The 24,928-nt window shown below is 42.4% G+C and overlaps 1 protein-coding gene across 2 annotated transcripts in view; it reads right to left on the bottom strand.

The window, feature by feature from the left end:
* CRHR2 (corticotropin releasing hormone receptor 2) overlaps positions 1-24,928 on the bottom strand; it is a 146,898-nt gene that overhangs the window by 59,641 nt on the left and 62,329 nt on the right. For both annotated transcript variants that reach the window (XM_053976122.1, XM_053976129.1), the window contains 2 exons: positions 7,858-7,943; positions 1,139-1,245 (listed from right to left, as the gene is read on the bottom strand). In XM_053976122.1, coding sequence (XP_053832097.1) covers positions 1,139-1,245; positions 7,858-7,943 — 193 coding nt within the window. The remainder of the gene's footprint in view (positions 1-1,138; positions 1,246-7,857; positions 7,944-24,928) is intronic.

Raw genomic sequence — 24,928 nt, 5'->3', positions numbered from 1 at the left:
CATTAGCAGAGATTATTCTGTTCATAGATGCTGGAGTGCGAGAAGCTTCTTATTGTTATTAGAAAAGGCCTTGTTAAGAACGATCAGAAGACTTAGCTAAGACTTTAGTGATGCTCTGCTCCAGGAAAAACAGTAATTCTTGCACTGAGGTCACTGTCAATCATCCTGTTGTACTCCTGGGCAGGGGGAGGATGTCCTCCACCCACAGCTTATCCTCTGCTACCAGGACAAGGTTTTTCTTAAGGATTATCATTGCACAGCACTCAGTGGAGCTGGTTTTAAGTTCAGGTTGAACTCTCCTGGACAACACAGCACAAATGATACAGAAATGCCAGGCATGGAATCCAAGAAATAATATGGAATTAACCCACCAGGCCACTCCTATGAAAATACATTCCTGTGAATCAGGCTGTGGACATACATATGATGACTGATCCACATCTCCTTGTTTTCCACTAATTTGCCTTTCCTCCTATCCTTTCTCTTCCCTGTATCCCTAACTCTGCTTTCACTGATGTCTCCATTTGCCAAGCTCCCTTCTGCACCCTGGACCAGATCAGGGAAAAGTTTCTATGCAGCCTCCTTGATTTGCATTCATCACTTCATGAGCACTGCTGGGGATTAAGCTCCACTAATGATGTTCCTTTTTTTTTTTATTTAAGAAAACTTCTAAGCCCTTTAATGAAAGAAAAACCAAAATTAACCCAAAGCAAAATGGAAAGATTTTGTTCTGTCTCCTTTGGTTTACATCTGGGTTTTAGCTGTCAGGGAATGCAAGACATTACCATGTTCTGCCTTGTGAGAAAACAAAATTTGCCCTCAAAACTTGCAACTTGACACACTCAGATCTTGTTCTCCCTTAATGAAGAACACTGTGCTCACTGATTTTTTTTTTTTTTTGGCTGCATCAATAAATCACATTCAGTTCTTTCTCTGACCCAAACAGGCTTCAGCTCCTACACTCAGGAGGAGCTCACCCAGCACATTCATCAGCAAAGCCACGGGGATGTGCTCAGGACCATAAAAGCCATGACCACTTTTCAGGACCATCCACGAGCTGGACAGGGTCAGGAGAGGGCTGGAGCAACCCAGAAAGCTTCACCCAACCGAGTTAGAAACATGCAAACACGTTACTCACCTCAAGCACAAGAAAAGCATAAAGGCAACTATAAGGGCCCCTACTGAAATACAGTGGCCCAGGTAGTTTATGATGAGAGCAATCTTGTAATGGAGCGCATACTTCCTCTGGAGGTAAAGAGATAACAGGATTAAATCAGCATCAGTCTCCAAGCACTGGCATTCAGGAACAGTTTATCACTTCAGAAAACAATCGTTACTTTTCTCAACTTTATATTGACATAATGGTAGCAGGGCAGATGCCTCTGTGTAAGGCAAACATATTGCCCAGGCACACAGGTACAGGCTGGGTGTCATTTCAGTTTGGGATTTCTCCACAGTTTCTTACAAATATCTGCAAAAAAAAGTTATTTTGTCCCTGCTTCCCACCCCCCCCTTTTTTTTTTTTTTCCATTTCCTCTGATTTCTTTATTTTAAACCTTTGTCATTTTAGGTGACAAACCTACCAAAGACACATCCTCTCAGAGTTTCAAAAGTTATAAAACATTATTTTCTTAGGAACCAGCACAGTCTTAATGAGCCAGGTTATGCCATTTTCTTACTCAAATGGCTTGGTTTTCACACAAAAATGTCAGTAAAGATAAATAACAAGCCCTTCCCATACAGACAGATTTTCCTCAGAGGGACATTCCTTGCATGCTATGATCTTTATCCTTCAAACCAAAGCAGACTAAAAAGAGCTGGAACCCAGTGGTGTCCCTTCAGTTCTGGGAGAGCCTGACAAACCAGGGATCCTGTTGTTTTTAGCAGCAACCCAAATATGTGGTGAAATTTTCTGTATTAGTGCCTACTTCCTAGCATGTGGGGGAGATTGTTGGCAAGTTCTTGATCCTGTAAACAAAAAAATAAGTACAGAAGTGCTCCCATCTAAATCAGTGAATTTAGGGATTTAGTGATCCAAATTTGGCCTTGCAGAAACATCTTTATTGGTGGGCTGCTCTTGGCTTTGGAGAAAGGAGAAGCATCTCCTCTCTTTGTATGGCTAGGAAGAAGTAGAAAGACACTATTCAGACAAATACCGAAGATGGCTAAAAAGAGTTTTGCTACTAGAAGACTAAATGCTCCTGAAAAATATATTAATTACTAGTTTTGATATTTATTTCTTTTCAAGTTAAGCAGATCTTTTCCCCACATTGGGATGTTGCCCTCCTTCAGAAGAACAAGGCTCTTAAAAACCAACCACCTACATTTCCTCCCTTGTGATAAAAATATGGAAGCAAAATCCTACAAATGGCATCATTTTAAAACATTTTTGTTAAATTTCTTTTTTTCATTTTTTTTCCCCTAACAATTTCCCTTAACATTTTACTCCAGTGAAAGGAATTTGTCAGTGAATGAATGTTTGGCTGAAACTACAACCAGCAGCTGTGGTTCATCTGTTCCATTGTTCTGTGAAGATAAGCATCTTCCAGCACGTTGCCAGAGAGCCAGGGAGCTCTCATGGAATCATTTTTTGTGATGAAACCTGCCTACATCTTCAGCTCACAGAGTAATGTGCTGTTTCTGGACACAACTCAACCATGCAGAGTATTTTTAAGTCTATTATAAAATCCCCTAAAATAAATTTCCCCATCCACTGGCCCATTTTCTGAATCGCCTGGAGGTGAAAAGAAAAAAAAAAAAAAAAAAGCAACAAAACGAAGCTACGGAATGCAAATTCCACACTGTGTTTTATTTATCCTTCAGCTGAGGGGACACCTGAAGGGAAAGAAAACTCATTTGACCTGGTGTGCCTACCTGTGCAATGCTCTTTTATTCAACAGGGTTCATTGACTCTCCTGCTTAATTGACAGAGCCAGAGGATCACAGAACATCTCAAGGGATCCAAAAGGATCCTTGAATCCAACTCTGCTTCTCACAGAAGCAAAACCCAAACCCATCTGACTAAGAACTGTTTTCAGAATTGCTCATTTAGGGATAGAAATCCCCTGGAAAATGGCAAACCTTGTGTTTTTCTAGCACGAGGTTCCTGCTCTTTAAGTCCGACCCTCCTTTGGCTCCTGACCACTATCTGAACTTCACTCAAGTTTTAAGAAGGTGTGGTTCAAACCACGAGATTAACTGGAAAAATAAAATTATGAAGCTCCTGTTTGATGCACTGATGCTGAAGGAAAAACAGGCACGACTTTCATATTTTCTGCTTCTGATGCTAAAGAGGTTTCCTGAAGGCAAATTCAAACATCACAGAAACAAGAACTGCCTTGGTGCTTAGGGAAAACTAAGCCGACAGGGTGGCAAGATCACTTTCCACCAGCCTACATGCAATCTGCATCTCTGCTGGAATGGGAGGCAACATCTTCATGGCTGAAAAGCACGTGCCCAGAAAATCATGTGTTTGTTCCCCAAAGCTCAGCTCATGTAAAAGACTTGCACAGCTCTTTTCTGGCTCACCCTCTTGGACACTGATACATTTAAAATGTCAACAACCTTCTCCTGTTACCCAATATCCTTCTGCTTTCAGGAAGATTCACTTCATTAAAACAAAGATTTAAATTCTATTCAGGCATAGGAGGAGGGTTGCTAGATTAGAAATGAGCTAGAGAAGGAGATCATAGAATCCTGGAAAGGTTTGGGTCAGAAGGGACCCAAATGATGATTCCTGCCATGGTCAGGAGTGCCAGCTACTAGACCAGGCTGTTCAGAGCCCCTGACCTGGTCCAACCTGACTTGGAACACTTCCATGGATGAAGAATCCATGGGTGAGGAATCCAGGGATGGGGAATCCAGAGATGGGGAATCCAGGGATGATTTTACCCCCTGGCCACAGCAGGTCACACCACTGCAATCCCATTCCATGACATTAGACATGACAATCATGTTACACCAGGCAGGGCAGAGGTGTGTCCAGAGCTTCTAAACTGAGGAATGACAGCAAAGTGTCTTTACCTGCACTGGCTTTGCACATCTAAGGCGTGGTGGGCTCCCCACAGGCAGCCTTGACTTATTCTGTCTAGGGTAATTTCCTCCTTGCTTCAGCTGGAATGTGACTGCTAAACGTGCCCTGAACAATCCAGTGAGTGATTGGAATCAATAACCACCCTATAGCAGCACTCTCAGAGCATCTGACAAGGATCTTGTTTCCTCTAACAGAACTTACTGACAGGTCCTGCCAGTGTTTACAGCTCATGTCTCCCTGGGAGGCTCCACACGCCATTGCCAGTCAGTCACTTCCAATTCCCTCCTGGTGCCAGGATGAGCTCAGCACCAGCACAGCTCAAGGACACCTCTCCAAAGACTTCCAGAAGCAACTGGGAAGTGTCTTTGTGATGCCAGATGACTCTGAGCTCACTGCTTTCCCGTCCCGAGCCAGCTGGGAGCTGCTGTGGCTGATGTGACCGTGCTCCTATGCAGGATACATTAGTCTGAGCCCAGCGTGCTGCTAACTCAGCTACTCATCTTGAAGCCACCTCAAAACATCAGCAGAAGCAAATTCACGTACAGCTGCCACAGACCACAACACCAAAGCTCCTGATTTATAGCTCTTTTTGGAGGCTAAGATGAATCTTTTGCTGCCTGAGATGCTCACTTTTCTTCTAAGAAGAGCAGAGATTTGTGTCGGACGCAGTGAAGGCCCTTTCAACACAGGAGCTTGTAGGCTGAGGAGAACCTTTCCATTTGTCACACATCGTGCCACCAAACATCCAGCTGGATCAAAATTATGTCTGTGCCTTGTTCCTGTGCCTGGAGGAGGAGCCAGCTGCTTGCTCAGAGGGTGAGATTTAGCCTGACATGAGGACACCAACACTGGAGTACCCACCCAGGGCAAGGGCTAGCAGTAGCTGTGCACACACAGGCACCCTGTGTCCCCTGAGGTGCACTGGGGACACTTGTGATTCCCAGCTGCTCCTGGTGGGACCTCCATGGCTGAATCAGAATTTTCAAGGTTGGAAAAGACCTCTAAGATCATTGACTCCAACCATTCCCTCAGCAGCACCCTGTTCACCACTAAACCCTCTCCCCAGGTGCCACATCCACAAGTTTTCTGAACACTTTCAGGGATGGTGACTCCACCACTGCCCTGGACAGCCTGTTCCAATGTCTGAAAACCCTTTCAGGGAAGAAATTTTCACAAATACCCAGTCTAAACCTCCCCTGACACAACCTGAGGCCATTTCCTCTGGCCCTGTCCCTGTCCTCTGTGAGCAGAGCCTGAACCCCCCCTGCCTGTCCCCTCCTGTCAGGAGTTGTGCAGAGCCACAAGGTCCCCCCTGATCCTCCTTTTCTCCAGGCTGAGCCCCTTTCCAGCTCTCTGAGCCACTCCTGGTGTTCCAGACCCTTTCTCAGCTCCATTCCCTTCTCTGGGCATGAAGGACACAGGTATTCCAAAGGACAGTCTGGAGACACTGGGACTTTTTAAACTATACCACACAACTACATTTAAGGAACTAGATCTCAGTCAGGGTGGGAATCTAGCAGCAAATCAGTCCCAGAGGAGAGTTTTATCAGCTACTGCCACAGGTCTCAACCACAAGCAGAGCAAAGATGCATCCCAGGGAATGGGTGTTACTGAGCTGATACCCCCTAAGACTGACCCACAGATGAAAAAACCCTAAAATTTCTATTGCTACCTGACCAAAACTCTGCCATAAGCACGGGATTGATGTAGAAAAGTCCTGCTCCTATCCCCTGTTATCAATGACTGAATTAAAACCATGTGATTCTTTAGCACTCTGCCTGTGAGTAGTCAAGCTTAAAAGCAGTGTTGTTTTTTTTGGATTAAAAATAAACACAAATCACAGGGCATAACTCCCAAGCTGATGTTTAGCATCTGCTAAACTCAGTAAATAACAATAGACCCACTTGTGTGCCTGAATCTCACCTTTAATCAAAATGGAGCAAATCTGTGGGGATTGTTCCTTTTTTCTATTTTTTTTTTTTGAGATCACAAAGTATTCATCTGTAACACTGAGCATTACGAGAGATTTCAAAAATATTCACAAATATTAATATTTGCAAAGCTTGTCACAAATCTTTAAAGATCTAATAAATGAGTTTTTAAGCCTCTGTAAGCAAGAGTAGGGGAACATCTGCACTTTCATCTCTTTAAGAAACATGCTATTTAAGGAGTTTTAAGCTATCACCATAGCTGCAAAGTTTTTAAAAGCAAAAACAGAGTAAAGGGAACAATCCTGTCCTCTAGTCACAACACTTCTCCAGCCTCTTCAAATAAAACCCCTCTGTATTTGCTTGTGCACAGGCAGCCACTGCTGGGAGCCGTGCGAACACATAGCCAGTGTTATTAAAATGAGTGGCTGCAGCCCACTGCTCCCAGCTCAGGTTTCCTGTACCACCCAAACCACAGCACAGATATCGAGTCTTGGCCCAGCTCTGCTCCCCATTCTCCACATCAGCACTGGCTGCTCCACATCCCCTCTTGCTCACTTGTCTGTCCCCCCCCAGCTTGTGCTGGCCCCAGCACTCCTGCAACGATGCACTGAGATGGTTTAGGGACCTGATTCATCCAAAAAAAATGACCCAGCAGCAAGTTAGCTTTTCATTTGACATGGGAATGAGTAGTAAGGAGGGGCTGCACTGGGGTGGTCCCAGCTTAGGTTGGCCTAAATTGCCTTGGGAGCCTCTCCACCGTGCTAGAACACCTTGAATGTCCCTCTGGGTGGCAGTCAGGTACTGGCACAACTTTCCTTAATTCCTAGAAGCCTCTAGGAAAAGGAGGGGGGATTAAACTAGCCAGGGGCTAAGAACAGGTTCCTCCTCAGCAGCTGGTGTGTTGTCATTTGTTTTGTGATTCACTGGAGAAAACCCAGACTGACCAGGATGGATGCTGCTACAGCCAAAGCACATCCTGGCTCTTTGGGACCACCACAGAGGGTCCCTGAGTCCTAAATGTGGGATCTCTTCTTCCTCCTCTCTGTCCCTGGCATGGCACAACTACAAGGACAGAATGAGTTGAATGAAGCCCAGAACAAACCAGTCTGAGCTGCTGGGCTCCACCCTGGCTCCTAGAGGGAAAAGCCACTCCAGAGACAGAGACAGAGACAGCACAAAGCCTTTGTGAGGTTGGGTCCCACCACAGAACTCAACACAGGAGGAAGAGGAAGAGTATGAAGGGCTTGAAGGCTTAAACTGTGTGAGGGTGAATGTCTATAATGTCTCTGAGACATCTGAAAAGGGCTTTGCATAATTTCTCACAGCCCTTCTGAAGGAACTTAATCCCATATGCTAATTTAAATCTGATAACTCTTATATTATGCAAGAGTGGTTCAATTTCTTAAAGACAGCTGGGTCCTGAGTCTACTTTTAATGTATTTTTTTCTGTTGCTGCCCCTTTACATATTTGCCTAAGGAGAAATGACATTGAGATCTACAAAGGTCAGTTGTAGACGAGATCTCAGAATGGGCAGATATGGGGTGGAATCAGCTGGTTGAACTTATTTTTTAGTGCCAAAGAGGTTTTAGGTCTTATTATTGCTAACATTTACTGTAGCAGCTGTAGGCTCTGAACAAAGCTAGGAAAAATCTGCATAAACACACATCATCAGGGACAGAGAGAGATAAAGCATCCTTTTTAAAAAACCACGAGAGCAGGGGATAGGGAGAGAGTATAAGTGATTTGCCTCCATTCACAGGGAGGTTTTGTTGCAGAGACAGAAATGGAATCTCTCTCAGAGGTCCCAAATTAGCACGTTAACCTTAAGTTTGGTTTTGCATTCATTTATGCTGAGAAATGTCATTGAGAAGAATGAAGGGAAAAATACAGACCTTGTCATCCAGAATAGGCTCGCACTGAGAGTAGTTTATCTTGGAAGCCCATGTCCCATTGCCCAGGCATTCTCTGTAGGCATTTCCTGGTACAGACCAAAATAAAAGAGAGATGAACACTCTGTGCTGGACTTGAAACAGCCTAGACATTTCACAGGTTCAAGAAAAGACTGACAGAACAGATTTACAAGGCAAATCAACTTATCCCACCTCTGTGACGACTGGAGCAACCCACTCAGAAGAGGAGAAATAAATAACAAACACATCTACAGACAATGAGTATTTAAAGGTATTTATTAATAGCTTTTTCTTAGAGAATATGAATTCAGAAGACAGCAAAGGTATGAGAGCACTGCAACTGAAACCATTCCTGGTGTTTTCCAAGGTGCCAGGTCTCACAGATCGTAAGTGAAAATCACAAATTACTGAAGCAGAGATTTTATGTCCAAATTCAACATCACCCTGCAGGGCTCTGGGAACTACACGTGGCAATACTGGGGCAAAGAGGGGAGTTCAATTTCTGGCAAGCACTCTCTTCATCCCAAGGAATTCTTTTGTGAAAACTGCAGTTTTCCTGTACAAACCTTCCTCCATTCCTCAAAGGCACATCAAATCCCAAGCAAGAGGTTCTTGTTTTTTTTTTCTCCATTCTTATTTTGAACTGTTTCTTAGAAACAAGAGAATTAAAATAAAACAGGAAATCCAGGAAGATCCCCAAAGGACCAATACAGGCAACTGCCTGCTGGACTCTTCATGATGCTGTTGCTGCCCTTTACCCAATTTCTTTTTTGGGCCTTTGCCATGGTCATTTAGTGCAGGAAAATCAAATGGTCCTAAATGTGCTGCTGACACCAGCCTTTGATAAAGGTCAAGAGTCTTTTGAAAAGGTGCTTTTGAAAAAGGTAAAAAGACTTTTGAAAAGGTGCTTTTTCTTACTGAGAAGGGAAGTCAACAAATAACAGTCCCTGCAGATGCTCCAGACGACACCTTACCCACACAGATCACTGAATTTCATATTGCTGCTGTCTAGTTGCACTTTTCCACTGCTTCTTTTTGGAGTGATGAGGCCAAACAAAACAAAACAGTCTGAGTGGGGTTTAGGTGGTAGGATCTGATTTACATTCCTAAAATCCCTTGCATTTGTCCCCTCCTTTGGCCAGCGCTGGTGCTCTCTGTGCAGAATTGTCGCTGATTTTGAGCCTCTGTGGCAAACTCTTGACTCTCCAGATGAGCTGATGCTTAGTCGGATGTTGAGTCCCACTTTCAGGGTACTGCTCATATGAAACCCTTCTTTTATTCATTCAAACCCTTGCTTTACTCATTCTGACTCTTCCATTTTCCCTGGTTGCATCCCTCCAGCTCAGCTGTGGAGAGCACAAACAGAATCCACCCCGTGGGGGAACGTACAACCAACACCAGTGCAGCTCTCTGAGCTGTCACAGCTCACACACAGTGAGGGTATGAACAGGAGGGGGGGAAATCAAAATCTGAATTTCTCTTTTCCAGGATCTCCTCCAGTACCAGTCACTTCTCAACACCAGCAGCAATCAGATCTGGCTTCTGGGAACCTCTCATTCCAAACTCCAGTTGTCATTGCTAATTTATACCCCACAGTGAAGGTCTTTTTCCTTTTCCTTTTCTTTTTCCTTTCCTTTCCTTTCCTTTCCTTTCCTTTCCTTTCCTTTCCTTTCTTTCCTTTCCTTTCCTTTCCTTTCCTTTCCTTTCCTTTCCTTTCCTTTCCTTTCCTTTCCTTTCCTTTCCTTTCCTTTCCTTTCCTTTCCTTTCCTTTCCTTTCCTTTCCTTTCCTTTCCTTTCCTTTCCTTTCCTTTCCTTTCCTTTCCTTTCCTTTCCTTTCCTTTCCTTTCCTTTCCTTTCCTTTTCCTTTCCTTTCCTTTCCTTTCCTTTCCTTTCCTTTCCTTTCCTTTCCTTTCCTTTCCTTTCCTTTCTCTCTCTTTCTCCCTCTCTCTCTCTTTGTTAATGCCAAAATGCAGCTCTTTTATCCACTGCTTTAGAGGAGAAAAATCTCATTTAGTGTGTGAGGTAAGAGCCTCACTGGAGGCACGTGGAAGAAGCAGCTCTTGCTCATGCACTGTGTGCAGAAAGACACTGGATTGAGTTCAGTTTTTCTTAATGATTGTCACAAAAAAAACAAAGCAAAACAAAAAAAAACCCACAAAAACAAAATAAGAATCATAATGGAGAACTCCACTGTAGAAACAAACAATGAATACCCAAGAAGAAAAGAACGCTTACATGATCTTTTAACAAGAGCTAATAATAAAAAAATGTAGCTATTAGCACTATTATTTTTTTCCTAGTTGAAAACCAATTGTGTAAAATCTCATTTTCCTAGACAAACAACATACTGAAGAACTCAGCATACTTTCTCTTATAATTTCCCCTTCCTTCTGACTTTATTCTCAAGAAGGAAGACAGCAAATAGAGATTTGGTGATTACAACATGTGGTTATTTATGCTCTGTGTGCACTTGCACATGTTTATATATAATATATAAAAATATATTATTATAATATATTGTTATAATATATAATAATATATTATTATTGTATAACATAATAATATATTTTTATTGCATAACACAATAATAAAATTTTATTGTATAATAATAATAATTTTATTGTATAACACAATAATAAAATATTGTTATTGTAAAACACAACTGGACAAAGAGATTTAATGTTCATGCAAATGAATAATGGGCAGTAGATGAGTCAGGATGGCACAGGCAGCACTCAGCCTTTATGCACAGAGCTCTTGGCACATCATCCAATATTCACTCCTGGGCCTCAGTCTATGGTCTCTTCTTCCACGTTAAAAATGTTGATTTCCTTTTGTTGTAGATTTGTGGCTTTTCGTTTCTTCTGCTTAATCATTACTCCAGTGTTGCCCCGATTTTTAAAGTGTTAAGTTTTCTTTTATAGTTCTTTTGGGAGTTTTAAAGTTCTCATAAAACTTCTTTAGCCTTCTGATAATGTTTGCATATTTCTTCTGGAGTTCTCACGCACTATTAATGTAAATAATGATTGTTTTGTTTTCTTCTTTGTGGGAGGGGAGAATTGATGGACTGTTGGTTTGACCAGTGTGGTTGGAGAGGTGGCAATTTCATCCTCCAATCCACTGTCACTTTTGGAATTCTATATATTACCAGGTCAGAAATAAAATTGGCTCTTTTTCTCTCTTGAACTCACCAAGCTTCTGTGTAGTCATTTCGTGTCCATTAGCAACACTCCAGGAGACAGGCAGGGAGGTAAAAGGGAAGTGCCTGAACAGAAAGGAATATCCAGGAGAGCTCAGGGTTTCCAGATTCCACAGAATGGATTTCAGCCCCTCCAGGCTGCAAATTGTCCTGTTTCCCCCAGGGCTGACTCAGGGCTGCTGCTCAGAGTCACATTCCACCAGGAAAGCCAAGGAGAGCAGGCAGAGCCCAGACACACAACAGCAGCAGCACCAGCATTCACAGCTCTCCCAGACTCAGGTGATGTAAAAGGGGTCTCCACCCCTGAAACACCTCATTCCACATCACAAAAAGGCAGGTAAACAAAATCTGAGCATGGCTACAGCAAAGCCTTGGCAGGAGTACAACTGGGATGGCCAATTCTCCCTGGCTCCAGCTCTTGGGAAAGTCCAGCTCAGTCTATTATTTTATAGCTCTTCACAGAATATATCCAGATAAACAATCTGACACCCACAGGAATGTCTCACTTCCATGTTTTTATACCCACAAACCCACACTATAGAGAGCCTGAACTTTATTCCTAGTGGAGTAGAACCATTTAAGAGCAAGTGAGAAATTCAAGGTGGCGAGCAAAAGTTCTTTGAATGCAGAAGACAATTAGTGTAGCACTGTTGGTTTTGTTTTGGTTTGTTTTTTTTTTTTTTTTTCTTTTGTTTCTGTTAAGGTTGGGATTGAAGTGTTTGAGATGACATTTTGTGTTTAGATTTAGATGTTTATTAGTTCTTGCTTATATTATAGTTTTATAAGTTGTGAGTTTTACAGTATTTTATTGTCTGTTATTTTATAACAAACGAAATACAAATCCTAAAAAATACCACTGACACATGACATAATTAAAAACTTAAAGCAAACAATAAAAGAGAGTAACTTAAACTCTCCATACTTCTAACAACTATTAAAGAACACTTTCTACAATTATGATCTAGTACCTTATGACTACAGATATATCACCACCACAATTTTGACAGATTCACAATGCATACTATAAAAAGTCAAAAAGAGAAATAAATTCTTACCACATTAATAAAGTCTTATATTAGAAACCCAAATAGAAACATTGCATTTATTAAAAAAAAACAGACTGTGATAATCAGAACTCTGTCTGTTCGCAGGGCAAACAGGACTTCTAAGAAACTCTGGTGTATTTGTTATCTCAATAAAAAGAAGCTGATCAACCCAGATTTGAGCCCCTACATCAAAAATAATGGAAAGTAATTTTCATCTGTCATGGAAGAACATGAGAGAAACTCACAGACTTTTATTTATTCATTTGAAGGACTCCTCACACTCTGGTGTTTGGTAAAGTGGGGAGACATCCAAACTCTGTTTCCAGTTTTCCCATAACTCCTCAGCAACCCTGCAACTCAGCACCACCAGATTAATTCTGGGAAAACTTGCATGGAATGAGAGCAGTTTTTCACAAATCAGCTCAAGGACCTTTATCCCAAACCGAAATGTGTCTTTCAAACATCTAAACTCATGTAAAATGAATTCCACCTGGATTTATTACATTTTATTAACAACACTGCCAGAGACTCTTCTGAAGAGCCCTCAGTGTGTGTCTAAACAGAAAATGGAGCAGCAACATCCAATATTTGTCATTCCAACTGTCATTTGTCTGCTCCTTAGAATGCACTGACATATTTTTGCTGTGAGGGTGACAGAACACTGGAACAGGCTGCCCAGGGAGGTTGTGGAGTCTTCCTTTTTGAAGATACTGAAAAACTTTTAAAGACATGCCCCTGGGCAACTGGCTGCAGGTGGATCTCAGCCGTCCTGTGGTTCTGTGATTAACTGCATAAAATTATCCTCTGGAACAGCTTTAAAACACAGCTCAGGTACAGTGCTCTACATCAGTTTATGAGGTAAAACCTAGCCCTTAATTTCATTTCTAACTGCAGATGATGGTGCATTTCCGAAGGGGGTATGGAAAGGGAAGTGTTTGATGAGTGGTACTTTTTGTATTTTTCTTTTTTTTTATTGACCCTGTTGAAGAACACAAAGCCTTTCAGGTAGTGGTAACTCAATATGTATGGATTGGCCTGGTGGCAGGCTTGTGTTTAGTCAGTAAAAGTCCATTAAAGGCAGGACACAAACAGGAGGCAGGAGCACTGGGTGGATGTCATTCCCAGCAGGAAGTTCACCACTTCCTCCCAGTCATTAGTGAGTGAGAGACAACTCCAGACACTGCAGGCAGGCACTGCCAGAATGGATCTTGTCCCTAACAACTGGAACTGAGCTGGTTTTGAAAGAGATTTTGTCTTGCCATGTTTCACGTGGATGACTTTTTGACAAGGTTTACATTTCCAGTTATCATTAAAATGGAAATCTGACTTCTCTGGCTATTTATGCCTTTCATCTCCTGCATTCTACAGAGTGGCCATGGAATCTTGAGCCAAGTTCATCAGCTACTGGAGTGAAGGGAATAAACAGAAAAATTAATAAATAAATAAGACAGCCTGTTAAGCCCTGAGCTGAGGGTATGTGGCTGCTTTGGCAGCTTGCTGATCCATGTTAGCTGTCAGCTGAGCTGAAATGAAGGGTCCATCCATCAGAAAACCAGAATCATCACTGAACACACTCCCTAGAACACACCGGGTTTTGGGAAGTGGGGTTAGGGGTGAATGTGGCACACACAGATGCAATGAACATCTTGCAAGAGCACAGTGGGTCATGACATCCACCTCCCTACCCACAGGACTTGTTCAGTCCAGAATGAAAAGTGGAAGCCCCAAGAATTTTCAGTAATTATTTTGTTAAACTATTACAGACAGTCTGGTAAATCTCTCCACTGTGATTCTTTTTCACTGATATCCCATATCTACATTTTTTCCTCACTTTTAAAGACAACTGTTGAACTGGTTTTGCCTCTGATCTAGCTGAGCAATTTGCCATCCTTTTCAGGGGAGGTTAGTTCTGCATATTTGCCACAGGTGGAGTTCAACCTTGTAATTTTAGAACATCAACTTGCAGCCAGTCTTGTCCACATCTCACCAATCCCTTCCTACTCTTGCTTCCAGCAGCCCATGGTGCCCCCAGCATGAAGGTGTTGATGCCAAATTTTCCCATGGAAAGCAAGCCCAAGTAAGTGAGGTTTTTCCCTTAGATAGAAATTAAAATACTTCCTGTGATATGCTGGTCTGTAAAATCAGAAGAGGCAGTGGAGAAACCCTGCTTTGTCTCAGTGCCACGATTAGAGCTGGATGCCATCTTCCGAGCTGAATAAATGGATTTTGAAATGCACAGTTTTGGGGCAGCAAAAATCACTTGACAGGTTTGGTAAATGCAAATTGGACCCAGGTTTTACCCCCTGAAGAAAAATTTCAGACACATTCAAAGAACACAGGCGTAAAACAAACCAAAATATCCCAGTGCTGAATGTTGTAGCCCAGGAGCTGCTCACAACATGGAGCTCAACTCTGGTCTCTTCCAATGTTGGATTTCATGAGGAATTCAAACCCAGTTTCAAGGATTCCTTTTTTTTCAGGGAGTTCTAATCACTGGGGCATTGCAAGATTCTCTCAGTGTCTCCTCCAAACCATTTTTATTCATTTAATATGTTCAAAATAAGACATTTTGCTTACTATTAAGCAAAAAAAATTTTTCTCTTGGGTACTTATCCACCATGATCCCCAGCAAATCCAACAGGAACTGCATGATACAAATTCCTCAGATTGGCTGCCCAGATTTCATAGGAGTCTGATCAAATGAGACAGAAAAAAAACCTGTGTTGCATAAGGCACATATCACTTCATGTATAGACTATTCTTAGCCCCTTTTCAAAGTCTCAGAAAAATAGCAAGCTTCTAAAAATAGGGGCTGAATCATGGGGCTTTAAATTATTTATTCATGTGCCACCCTCCCTCTTTGGTGCTTTATTTTTTTCTGATTGTTGCAGTGACAAGCTCGAGCCAGGTAGGATTCACAAAGCATCAGGACAATTGCTTACTATTTCTAGAAATTGTAAGTGACAGCAGCATATAATTGTGACATCCAGGAGACTGGAAAAAAAAAAAAATAATCTCTCTCCACATATTTTATTTGTGAATGAGGGATATTCTGACAAAAATAAGGAGAGGCAAGAACAGTTATCCAATTGAAGCTCATTGCTTTGTACATCAGCCAACATCAACTTGAAAGCCAAGAGGTTTTCTCTGGATGTCACAGCTGGGGATTTTTTGAATTTGTACAGAAATATAATGCACTTATAGGGGAGTCTTGGAAGGCAGATAAATTATAATTTAGGCAAGAAATGTTCCCCTAGAAAAATATTTCTAAGCTCAGCTCTGTCTGGCTCAGCTTGATGTGTCCTTAGGCTTTCAAGCACATTAGAAACGTTGATGAGTTTTCTATTGTTTTCCTTTGCCAAGAAATCCTAAAAGGGTTTGCAAGAACCTTGAGCAGCCTAATTATGCTCACTTGCTGCATTGATTTCCCATCTGCTGAAGAGCTCAAGTGATTGACCCAGGTCATAGAACAGGTCAAAAGCAAAGACAAGGAACAGAACCTTCCAGAAGTTTAGAAGTGCTCCAGGCTCCTTCAGAGTTTAGAAAAACATTTCTCTGGGTTTCCAGCCCAAGGCACCCTCTGTTGTACCTACAAAGATTGAGGGTACCTGAGGTACTCAGTTCTTCTTGGGGGTCTGGAGATCGAGGTGACCCCAAGATTGTAAAAGTCCTGGTTTCGCAGCCCGTGCAGCCAGAGAAGGAGTCTGAATGTGTAGGGTCGGCTTCTCAAGGTTGTTTATTTTCTCTTATCTATAACATGCTTTCTCAAGGAGCTGTGGTCTGTCTAGCAGGTCAGTCTGTGACAGACTCCCACCCCCTTGGGGTGGTGTTACCATTTTATACCAAAAACTACGTGTGCCATGTTTACAGTAACGTGCCAATATCTATCATCTATGTTGGACAGTGTGTCTGTACCTTCAACCAATAGAAAAGTGTCACCATCACAGCAAGACATGGAGGGCAAGAAGAAGGAGGAGGTCAGGACATGCCCAAATCCCTCCATCTTGTCCCCTTGAACCCCTTCTTTTAAAACCCTAAAATTCTACTTTTCGCCCTGTGTTAATTCAGCTACCACACTACTCAAACCCCTGTGGCTTGTAATTCCTCATACAAAGTTGGCAGCTTTTTCCATGGGCTAAAATCAAAGATACAGGTGTTTTTGACTTCATGCCAAGGTCTCTGAGTCCCCTGCCAGGGTCTCAAGACAGCCAGGGCAGCCAGAGGGATGTCCTGGCTTCCCACAAGTTCTGTTTGTACAGAGGAACACAGAATATTCCGGGTTGGAAAAGACTTTAAAATGATCCAGTTCCACCCCCTGCCATGGGCAGGGACACCTTCCACTATCCCAGGTTGCTCCAAGCCCTGTCCAACCTGGCCTTGAACCCTGCTTGGCCCAGGTTGGGGCTTCTGGCAGCAAGCAGTGGCATTAGAAAGATCCCATAGACTAAATTGTGCAGAACTGGCAGAAGAGTGGCTCTTTGCAACCTTGTTTAGTGAAATACCTGCTAATGTAAAATTTCTCACAAAAAATCCCACACATTCTGTTTAACTTGCTGATCCCCACATGGTTCACCTCAGGAAACACATTTTCTTGCAATATTTTTCACTCCTCGTGCTTCCAGGGTTAGCAAAAACTGTTCCATAAAATACAACTTTTTTTATAGCAAATACTCTGTTTCTTCACAGCTTCATTTTGAATTGTTTCAGGGATGAGGTATGGGCACTGACAGGCAAATCCAAAACTTGCCCTTTCCCAAGACAATCTCTCCTCAGAAGGATGATTTGGGAATCATTCTGGAAGCTGCCTTCCTCATCCCAAATTGCTTAAAGCTCCTGTGATAACCCTCCTATTAATAACTGAATAATAAAAGAATTATTATTCAATTACATAATTACTATCCCTACATAACATTAACTTCCTTAAGAAATTATTTCATGGCTTGTGAGTGAGGAAACTCTTGTTCTGAAATGTCAGGGCTGGGCTGTTACAGAAACAGCTGAGGGAACACCCAGAAGACAGGGAGAGAAAACCCAGTGAAGAGGCTCAGCAGCACTTGACAAATGCTTGGTTAATCCTGCCTGCAGCCTCCCAAGGCTTTGTGCAGTCTGCAGGTAAATCCCTGAAACAGCACAACCCCAGGTGTGAGCACACACAGAACACCATGGTTTCCAGCTCAGACCTCCACGTATCTTTTAGAAGATAAAAGAGGGAAGTTACAAAGCACAGGTTATTCCTCAGGTTATCATCTTTTCCCTTCACCTGGTTTTCAGCACAAAAAATAAACATAGAAAAAAAAAGCTCAACCAAATATAAAAGTCAAACCAAACTCCCAACCCAAACCTCTTCACTTCTAGCTGAATAGAAACCAGAAATTATATGACTCCCCAAAACCCTGTTGCAAAATAAAATTCTGGCATTCATGCTGTGCTTATTTCCACACCCAGTTACTCAAATTAATCTCTCCTGAAAGGCCAGGTGTCACACACAAAAGAAGATGCACAGACATCACTTGTACTTCAGCAAGTCACTGACACTTGGATTGCTGGAAACTACAACAACACCCAGGACAGTCTTTCCTCATACTTGTCCTAGTCTTATATTGCTCTCTAGAAAGGAGCTCAAGATTCAGACATTTAAACTCTGATGTCCTGATGCAGATGCTGTTGTGTGAGTGAAGGTTCCAATGTCCATGCTGCCACAGAGACATCCAGCACTATTTGAGGTTACCTGTCATGTTCATGGTATCTACTCAATCCAGGCCATTAAACTGTACTAAATTCCCCAATTTAAGCTAATTAATTGATCCCAAGATTGCAGCCAGCACAGTTGAGACAGATTCAGCTGATCCATGGCCATTTACTTTTATGGAGCAGAGTTGTTCTTCCACTGACCCCACATTGACAACAGGAGGGATTTAATCACCTACAGCAAATAGAAGCATCTTCCCTCCTAAATTTAAGTGCTTGGCCTGGATGGGCCTGCCATTTGATGTGGAACAATCACCTTCTGTTTATTTTAAAGACTTCCCTCGTTTGACTCTGGGTAATGCAATTTCTGTTTCAAGGAACAGGCTGTCACCCAGCTTGTGTTTGCACAGATCATGCACAAATTACTGTGAAAGATTCCCCAGCCCAGAACACTTCCACCTGTATGGAGAGGAAACTTCCACCAACGCAGCTACCTAAAAAACACACCTGGGAGAAAGGTGTGGTCTAAGAAAATGTTCTTCCTGCTGGCTAGTCCAAGCGTCATTAATTCTCCCTTTGTTGTAGTGGCAATGAATTCCTGCAGAGCACCAGGAGGAGGAAAGGCATCACCCAGGGCTGCAGCACCATTTGTTTCTGAGTTTGACAGACCAGGAGAGCACAGAGCCATGAAATTCCCTCCCTAACCCCCTTCTGGAAGGCTGGCAGGGCACAGGCTGGTAATGATGTTTCATCTTAATGGTAACTGCTTCTTAGCTGAAATTCAAAATTCAATTAGTCAGCTGGCATAATTACTGAATGCACAGAGAGATGGCAATGATGATGAGAGGTGTAACTGTACTTTATTACCTGTAGCAAAGCACTGTGGAACTGAGAAGCACTAAGATCTGATTAACACAGGAGGGAGAGGGAGAGGAAAGGAGCTGGAGTTCAGGACAGATGACTCAAGAAGACAATTTGCACAACCTCTTGAAAGAAAAGAGTGTGTGCAGCCTCCCTCTACTTTAGTTCTTGCCTTAGCAAAGGGGGAATGTGGGAAACAATACTCTTCTCACAGAGCTTTCACTGCCTGGAATTTATGAGTTGCAGTCACAAAAGCAAAGCACAGCAGCTGTAGGACTGGCTCGTGATGGAGCAGAGAGTCAGTGGGAATAATCCTGACCTACTCTTAGAACTCTGCAAAAATAATGAGAAAGGTAGCTGAGAAAAGGAGGGACGAGAGCAGATTCCAAAATGCACCCATTCATGCGGTATTTGCCTGGTAAGGTTCAAATACCTTTTGCCAAGGAATTCACGTGAAACCTCTGGTCCAGCAGCAGATGCTGTGAGAGGAAAGCAACACACAGGAGAGACAGAAAATAAGAGGTGAGAGAAAATATCACACACAACACAGGGAATGAGTTGGGCTAAAAGGCCAGGAGGATCTGCAAAACCTGATTATTATCCCTGAGTCAGCACTGGGGGTTTGCCTACACCACAGGAACCACAACAGTTGCTTGGCCTTACAGGGATTTTCTTTGTTAGTTGGTTTTGGGTTGGTTTCTTTTTTTTTTTTTTTTTTTTTTTTTTCTTTTTCCATTTCAAATCAGATCATACATCCAGCATTTTATAAGAATCCTTGACTTTTAAAAATCCCAGCCCTAGAGGATGATTCAGACAGGTCCTGTCACACTTGCACATCTTGGGACGTCTGGACAAAAACACAACATGCGCTGCTGTCAGCTCGTGCTGCGTGTGGTTGCCAGGAAGCTCCGTGTCTTCCCCAAGCCTAAATATTCATCAGGAGAAGGCAGGCAAGAAACAGACTGTCTGCAAGACAAAAAAACCCTGCAAACATCAGACCAGTGACCATTTGCCAGAGCAGCCCCTGCCAGCTTTCACAGTGAAGCCTCATATAGGAACATAAAAAATTCCAGATGTTTCCTGGCAGACATGAGCCCATTTTGCTGAACCCCCCTTCTAATAATGCAACTTTAAAAAGGGGATGAGAATGGGCAAGATCTCCCAGTTTCAGTGAAGAGAACCTGAGGTGTCTGAATACAACCCCTTCCCCAACCATATAATTTTACAGGATGAGCAAAATATTCAGCAGCATCAAGGGGCTGAATTTTGACTATGGAGATTGCAGATGTGGGGGTTATAAATAGCTTCTTTAGGCCATCACAGATTAGGTTTGTTTGAGATGAGAAAGTAAAGTCCCTGCAGACACAGGGAAATACAATAATTCCAATCTCAAAAACCTTTTACAGACACTAATAGTGTTACATTTTCTGTGAGCTTTCCCTCCACTTAAATTCCTTTTCCCACTGGGTGAAGAATAAGGCCTAAAACCAGCTCTTGCCAGGAGAAAAGCAACACCTACCTCAGATCTTTCTTACACAGCCACAAAGAGGAACAGGAAACTTTCATTAAATAAATTACAAAAAAGGAGCACTGGGTTTTTGAGCTCCAGTTTTGCCTCCCTCTCAGTTTTTCTCTTCCCATCCTTGAAAAAAGTGCAAAAAAAAAAAGTTTATGGAATTAATCACCCAGCACAGCACTGCTATGGGAAACTCAGTGTCCAGAGATGCTTTATCTGGTAAGAAGGGCAGCAGAGATAGCTGAGTTTGTAGATAAGTAATTGCTAGGCTGATGCTGATACTTGGATTTAAAAGTTCACCAACTGCTTAACCCCCTCAAGGCTCCCCTTTCCATACTTTATATTGCTGCCTTTCTACACTTTCCCAAAATACAGCATGGAATATGAATCATGGGCCAGTCCTTCCCTCCAGGACAGCATTTATTGAAGCTTTAAGTGAGATCAGAAACCTGAGAGAAATAATATTTCATATAATGTTTGCTAGTGCTATACAGACACCAGGAAATTTGGTTTGCAAGTGATATCAAAAAGGATGTGAAGAAGTACAAGATTAATTTTGAGAGGGAGCTGTGAAGGACCGTATTGTTCTGTAAGGGTTGTTTTCAGGCCCACAGCACCTTATCAACCAGAAAAGGCAGATCAGAGATATGCCTTTGGCTCTGTGAGGGTGAGATGGGAGTGTCTGCACTGCTCCTGGGTTCTGTGCCTCAGCCCAGCTTCCCAAGGCATCTCTCAGCCCCCACACAAATGATCCTCCACAAGAGATTCCCCCATGCACAAGGAGCTGAGTGATCACTTGTTGGCCAGGTAGACTTTGAATAATCTTCTGCAAAAGGCAGCTGGGAAAGAGGTGAAGAAGCTGTTCCCCTGCCACAACCTGATTAACACAATGCATCTCTCATTTGGGAAGCCTGCTATTATGTGGGAAGGTGCTTTCTTATCACCTGGTAATTATTGTCTCTTTGGGGGTTTGAAATGGCATGGGAGGGAGAAAGGGGATTTTAAAACCTCTTCTAATTTTATAGCACATAAAATGCTGTCAGCACATGCTGTGACAGTCTAAGAAAAGCATTTCACCAGCTTCACTTCTTGGCTAAACTCCCTGATGAATCTTAAGATCCTGAGCTTATTTCAAGCAGGAATGATAAGTGGGCCATCTCTCAACCATCCCATGTGGTTTTGGGTTCCCTGCAGCCTGGCAAACATGGTGTGGCAGCTCTGACATCATCACACACATCTTTTAAAGACCCACATATCTGTGATCTCGGTGCTGTCTATACCACCCAAACAGCTCTGGGAACTGCAGGAAACAGGGGGATTCATTCTCCATGCAGATCCATGATGATAAGGATGTGGAAGGAAAGAATAAATCATCTCACACTGGCACTGAACACCTTGCACAGCTTTACATGCAGGGCATTAATCTCAGGCTTGTCATATAAATCTCACAGTACAAGAAAGGACAGAACAGCCCTCTCCCCACCCCAAATATTCTAGACCCCTCTCAGAGCACTAAAATGACACCTGACAATGCTTCAGCTCAGCTCAGTGTTTTTCTCAGCATTCTTTCCCTATACTTTACTTCTCCCATTTTTTTCTAAAACTGATATGAAGATCTTCTCTTCAAATCCAGAACTGAAGTTTCCAAACCCCAAATTTGCTGGTTTAACCATGCCACAGATTTATGGACCACCCTCCTGGGACATTGTCCTGACATAAACACTGGCTCCAGGGATTTGGAAATGGCACAATAAATTTGATCTGGACTGAAATGAAACAATAAAAGGGGGAAGCAGGGCAGTCTTCTTATGGCAACACCATCCCTAAAGAAATGCTTCATCCAGCAAGGACATAAGCCAAGAACTGGAGGTGGAGGAGATGTTCCAGGTGCTCCAAAGAGGATAAAAGAGTTGGTGATGCTTCAGCACTTCCCAGATTTAGTTTAATACAGGTAACTGCATGAAGGGCTAGAAGGGAGGATGGTGCAGAAAGCTCCTGTCATTCAGAGCTGGATTTCCTTGCTCCTTAAATACCTGCTGGTTTCTTGTCATGCAAGATGGGCACTAAGATTGGTTGTTTACAGTGACAATGCAGGAAGAGGTTTAGAAACTAGATGGGAAAAAAGATCTCTTAAAAAAGATTTACCATCTCCTTCAACAAAGAGAGCAATTAGATCAGGTAAAATATGTCTGGAAGTGCTCATTCACCTCAGAGAACTGTTTAGTGCTCATCATTCACTTCCACTTAGCTGAGACTCTGCCATTTAGACATTTACTGACTTTGGTAACAGATTTTCTCAGATGTTCTCTTATGACAAGAAAAACTACTGAAAACTCATACATTACATCTCTTACACTGAGGTAGATTTATCCTCAGTGCCATTTCCTTTTCAACTACAAAACGAGCTCCCCAAGAGCAAATTGAGTGAGCAATATTTAACCACTGGGTAGTCAAGTGAGGACTGCTTAATTGATATTCTCCTTGGTACCAAACCATAAAACCTTAAATCCCAAGCTTTACACAAACAACTGTGGCGTAGAATACAAAAAGAAAGGAAGAAAGAAAAAAAACTCTACAAACAAGAGGAAAAAAAAGTTGCTTGAATGGGCAGATGAACTGCTTTGGACTTCAAAGAATCCAAAGTGCACAAAAAAGTGTCTGAAATTTTAACACTTTTCAAACAAATTCAGCTTTAAACTTCCTTTGCCAAGTAATAATGAGCTACTGGCTTGTATATCAAACGTGGGAAAGGTGATATGGTGATACTAGAGCTGTTTTCTTTGATAGACAAATTAAAAGGTAACTTCATTTTTTTTAAAAGGTAGAGTGAAATATTGATTGCATCTGAAGAGCAGTGAATTACGTTTTATGGCAATAAAAGCCTCCTGTGCACATCATAAATGGGGTACAGAAAAGCTACATAATATTTTTGAAAATACGCTAGCTTGACAGTTTAGACCTACTTTCAATTTAATGTGAACATGAAAAAATCTGCAGTGCAACATAAAACCTCTGCACAAATGTGCATCCAAATCCTCAAGCCTCCTCTCTAAGAAAAATAAGCAATTACTTAACAATTCCAATGGAAATGCTCATTTTGGACCAGTGCCTCAAGGGATGAAGTAAGTGCTGTTCTATTAAGCTCTGTTTGTTCCCTTTTTTACCCCATGAATTTTATTTTAAAACAGTGAAATAGGGAAACCCAGCCTGTGTCCAACTGCTCTGCCACCTCCCATTCCCAGAGCAAAGCCAAATGGCAAAGACCTTCTGGAACACCTGCAGTTCTTCCTTCAGGAATGCATTTGCCACCCCTGAAGGAATGAAATTCCAGAGGTGGGTCAGACCTTATCTCTAGACAAGATAGGAGGAGAGGAATTAAAAAAAGGGGGGGAAAAAAGCTTTAAAAAAAGTAACAAAATGTGATACAAAGGTCCACAGTGCTACATGCTAATTATGTGTTCACAAAATACACCCAAATAATTCTGTAAGCCTCCTCTTTTGCTTGTATTGCAGTGGTGCCTGTCCAAGCCCACCCAAGGAACCCATCCATCTTCAAGATGAGATAAAAGGCTTTCCTCACTTGTTTTTAGTCACAGAAACAGTTCAGATGTGGAAACCTCTGGGATAATTGCTAAAGATGGACATGTTCAGAGGGTGATTTTGTCCATTCACCTTTCTCTGTTGACCAGAAGTGGAATTGAGAAGACCTTGAGGAGTCATCACTCAGAGATGGCTCGAGCTCAGTGAGATAAAGCCCTCCTCATATGGACAAAACCCCCCTTACTTTGGATCTTGAGGTTCAGTGCTACAGTTTTCTAGCACTAGGCTTAGAAGAATTCTACAGTAATAAAATCTGAATAAAATTGTACATTCTCTCAGGATGGGTTGGTGTGGCAGGGTCAACTCAGGTGCACACAGACCATGCAGAGAGCCACAGCCTGAAGAGATGTTAACACTTTCTGAGTCTGGACTTTGATCCCACTATGATTTTAGCAGGTCTAGTGATAGATTAATACCCACAAAAGAACATTTTGAGTCTTAGGAGTTAGAGTCTTTCTACTGGAGTGGCATCTGGAGGTTTTGTACAGTGCTGGCTTCACTTCCAGCAGCAGAAGCCTCATGCAGAGACCCAGACCCTCGTGGTGCTGTGATTGAAAACAGCACCTTTCCAAAATCCCTGTGAGCCAAGGCTAGGAAAGAACAGTGTAAGAACAAGAAACTGGGGGCTGGGTGCAGGATTCAAGCCAGGCAGTGAGGAGACCTCAAATTGCACAACAAAAAACCCCAGTCACAGATCACAGCCCAGAAGAGTGATGGCTACAACAAGGACAGCAACGATGGTTTTTATGTAAGTGCTGCTCCTTGTTGGCACCCTGGCTGCTGAGTATTTCAGACTTTCTGTGCTGACAGGCACTGACCCCCAAGAGAACACTGCATTGACCTGAGGCTGTGGAGAAGCTTCCAAAATGGAATGACAGAACTGGGATTGTAGGTGTGGAGTTTGAATAGAAGTGTGTGATATCACAGGGTGGGAAACTTAGAGTTTAAGGGTTTAGAAAATAGTAATATAAATAAAGCAAGATGGAGGTTTTGGGATGGAGGCTGGTCCTTCTTCTTCACCTCCTTCTCCATGGGTTTGGGTGGTTTTGTGTAACTGGATAAAAAAGTCCCCATTGCAGACATGGGTGGTTGGTTATTGGGTTAAAAGTAAAAATAATTGAGGTGTCATTTCTTAATTGGACA

Source organism: Vidua macroura, chromosome 1 (genome assembly GCF_024509145.1).
Source record: "Vidua macroura isolate BioBank_ID:100142 chromosome 1, ASM2450914v1, whole genome shotgun sequence".
In the NCBI taxonomy this organism is placed as follows: Eukaryota; Metazoa; Chordata; class Aves; order Passeriformes; family Viduidae; genus Vidua; species Vidua macroura.
This window is presented reverse-complemented; position numbering and strand designations above follow the sequence as displayed.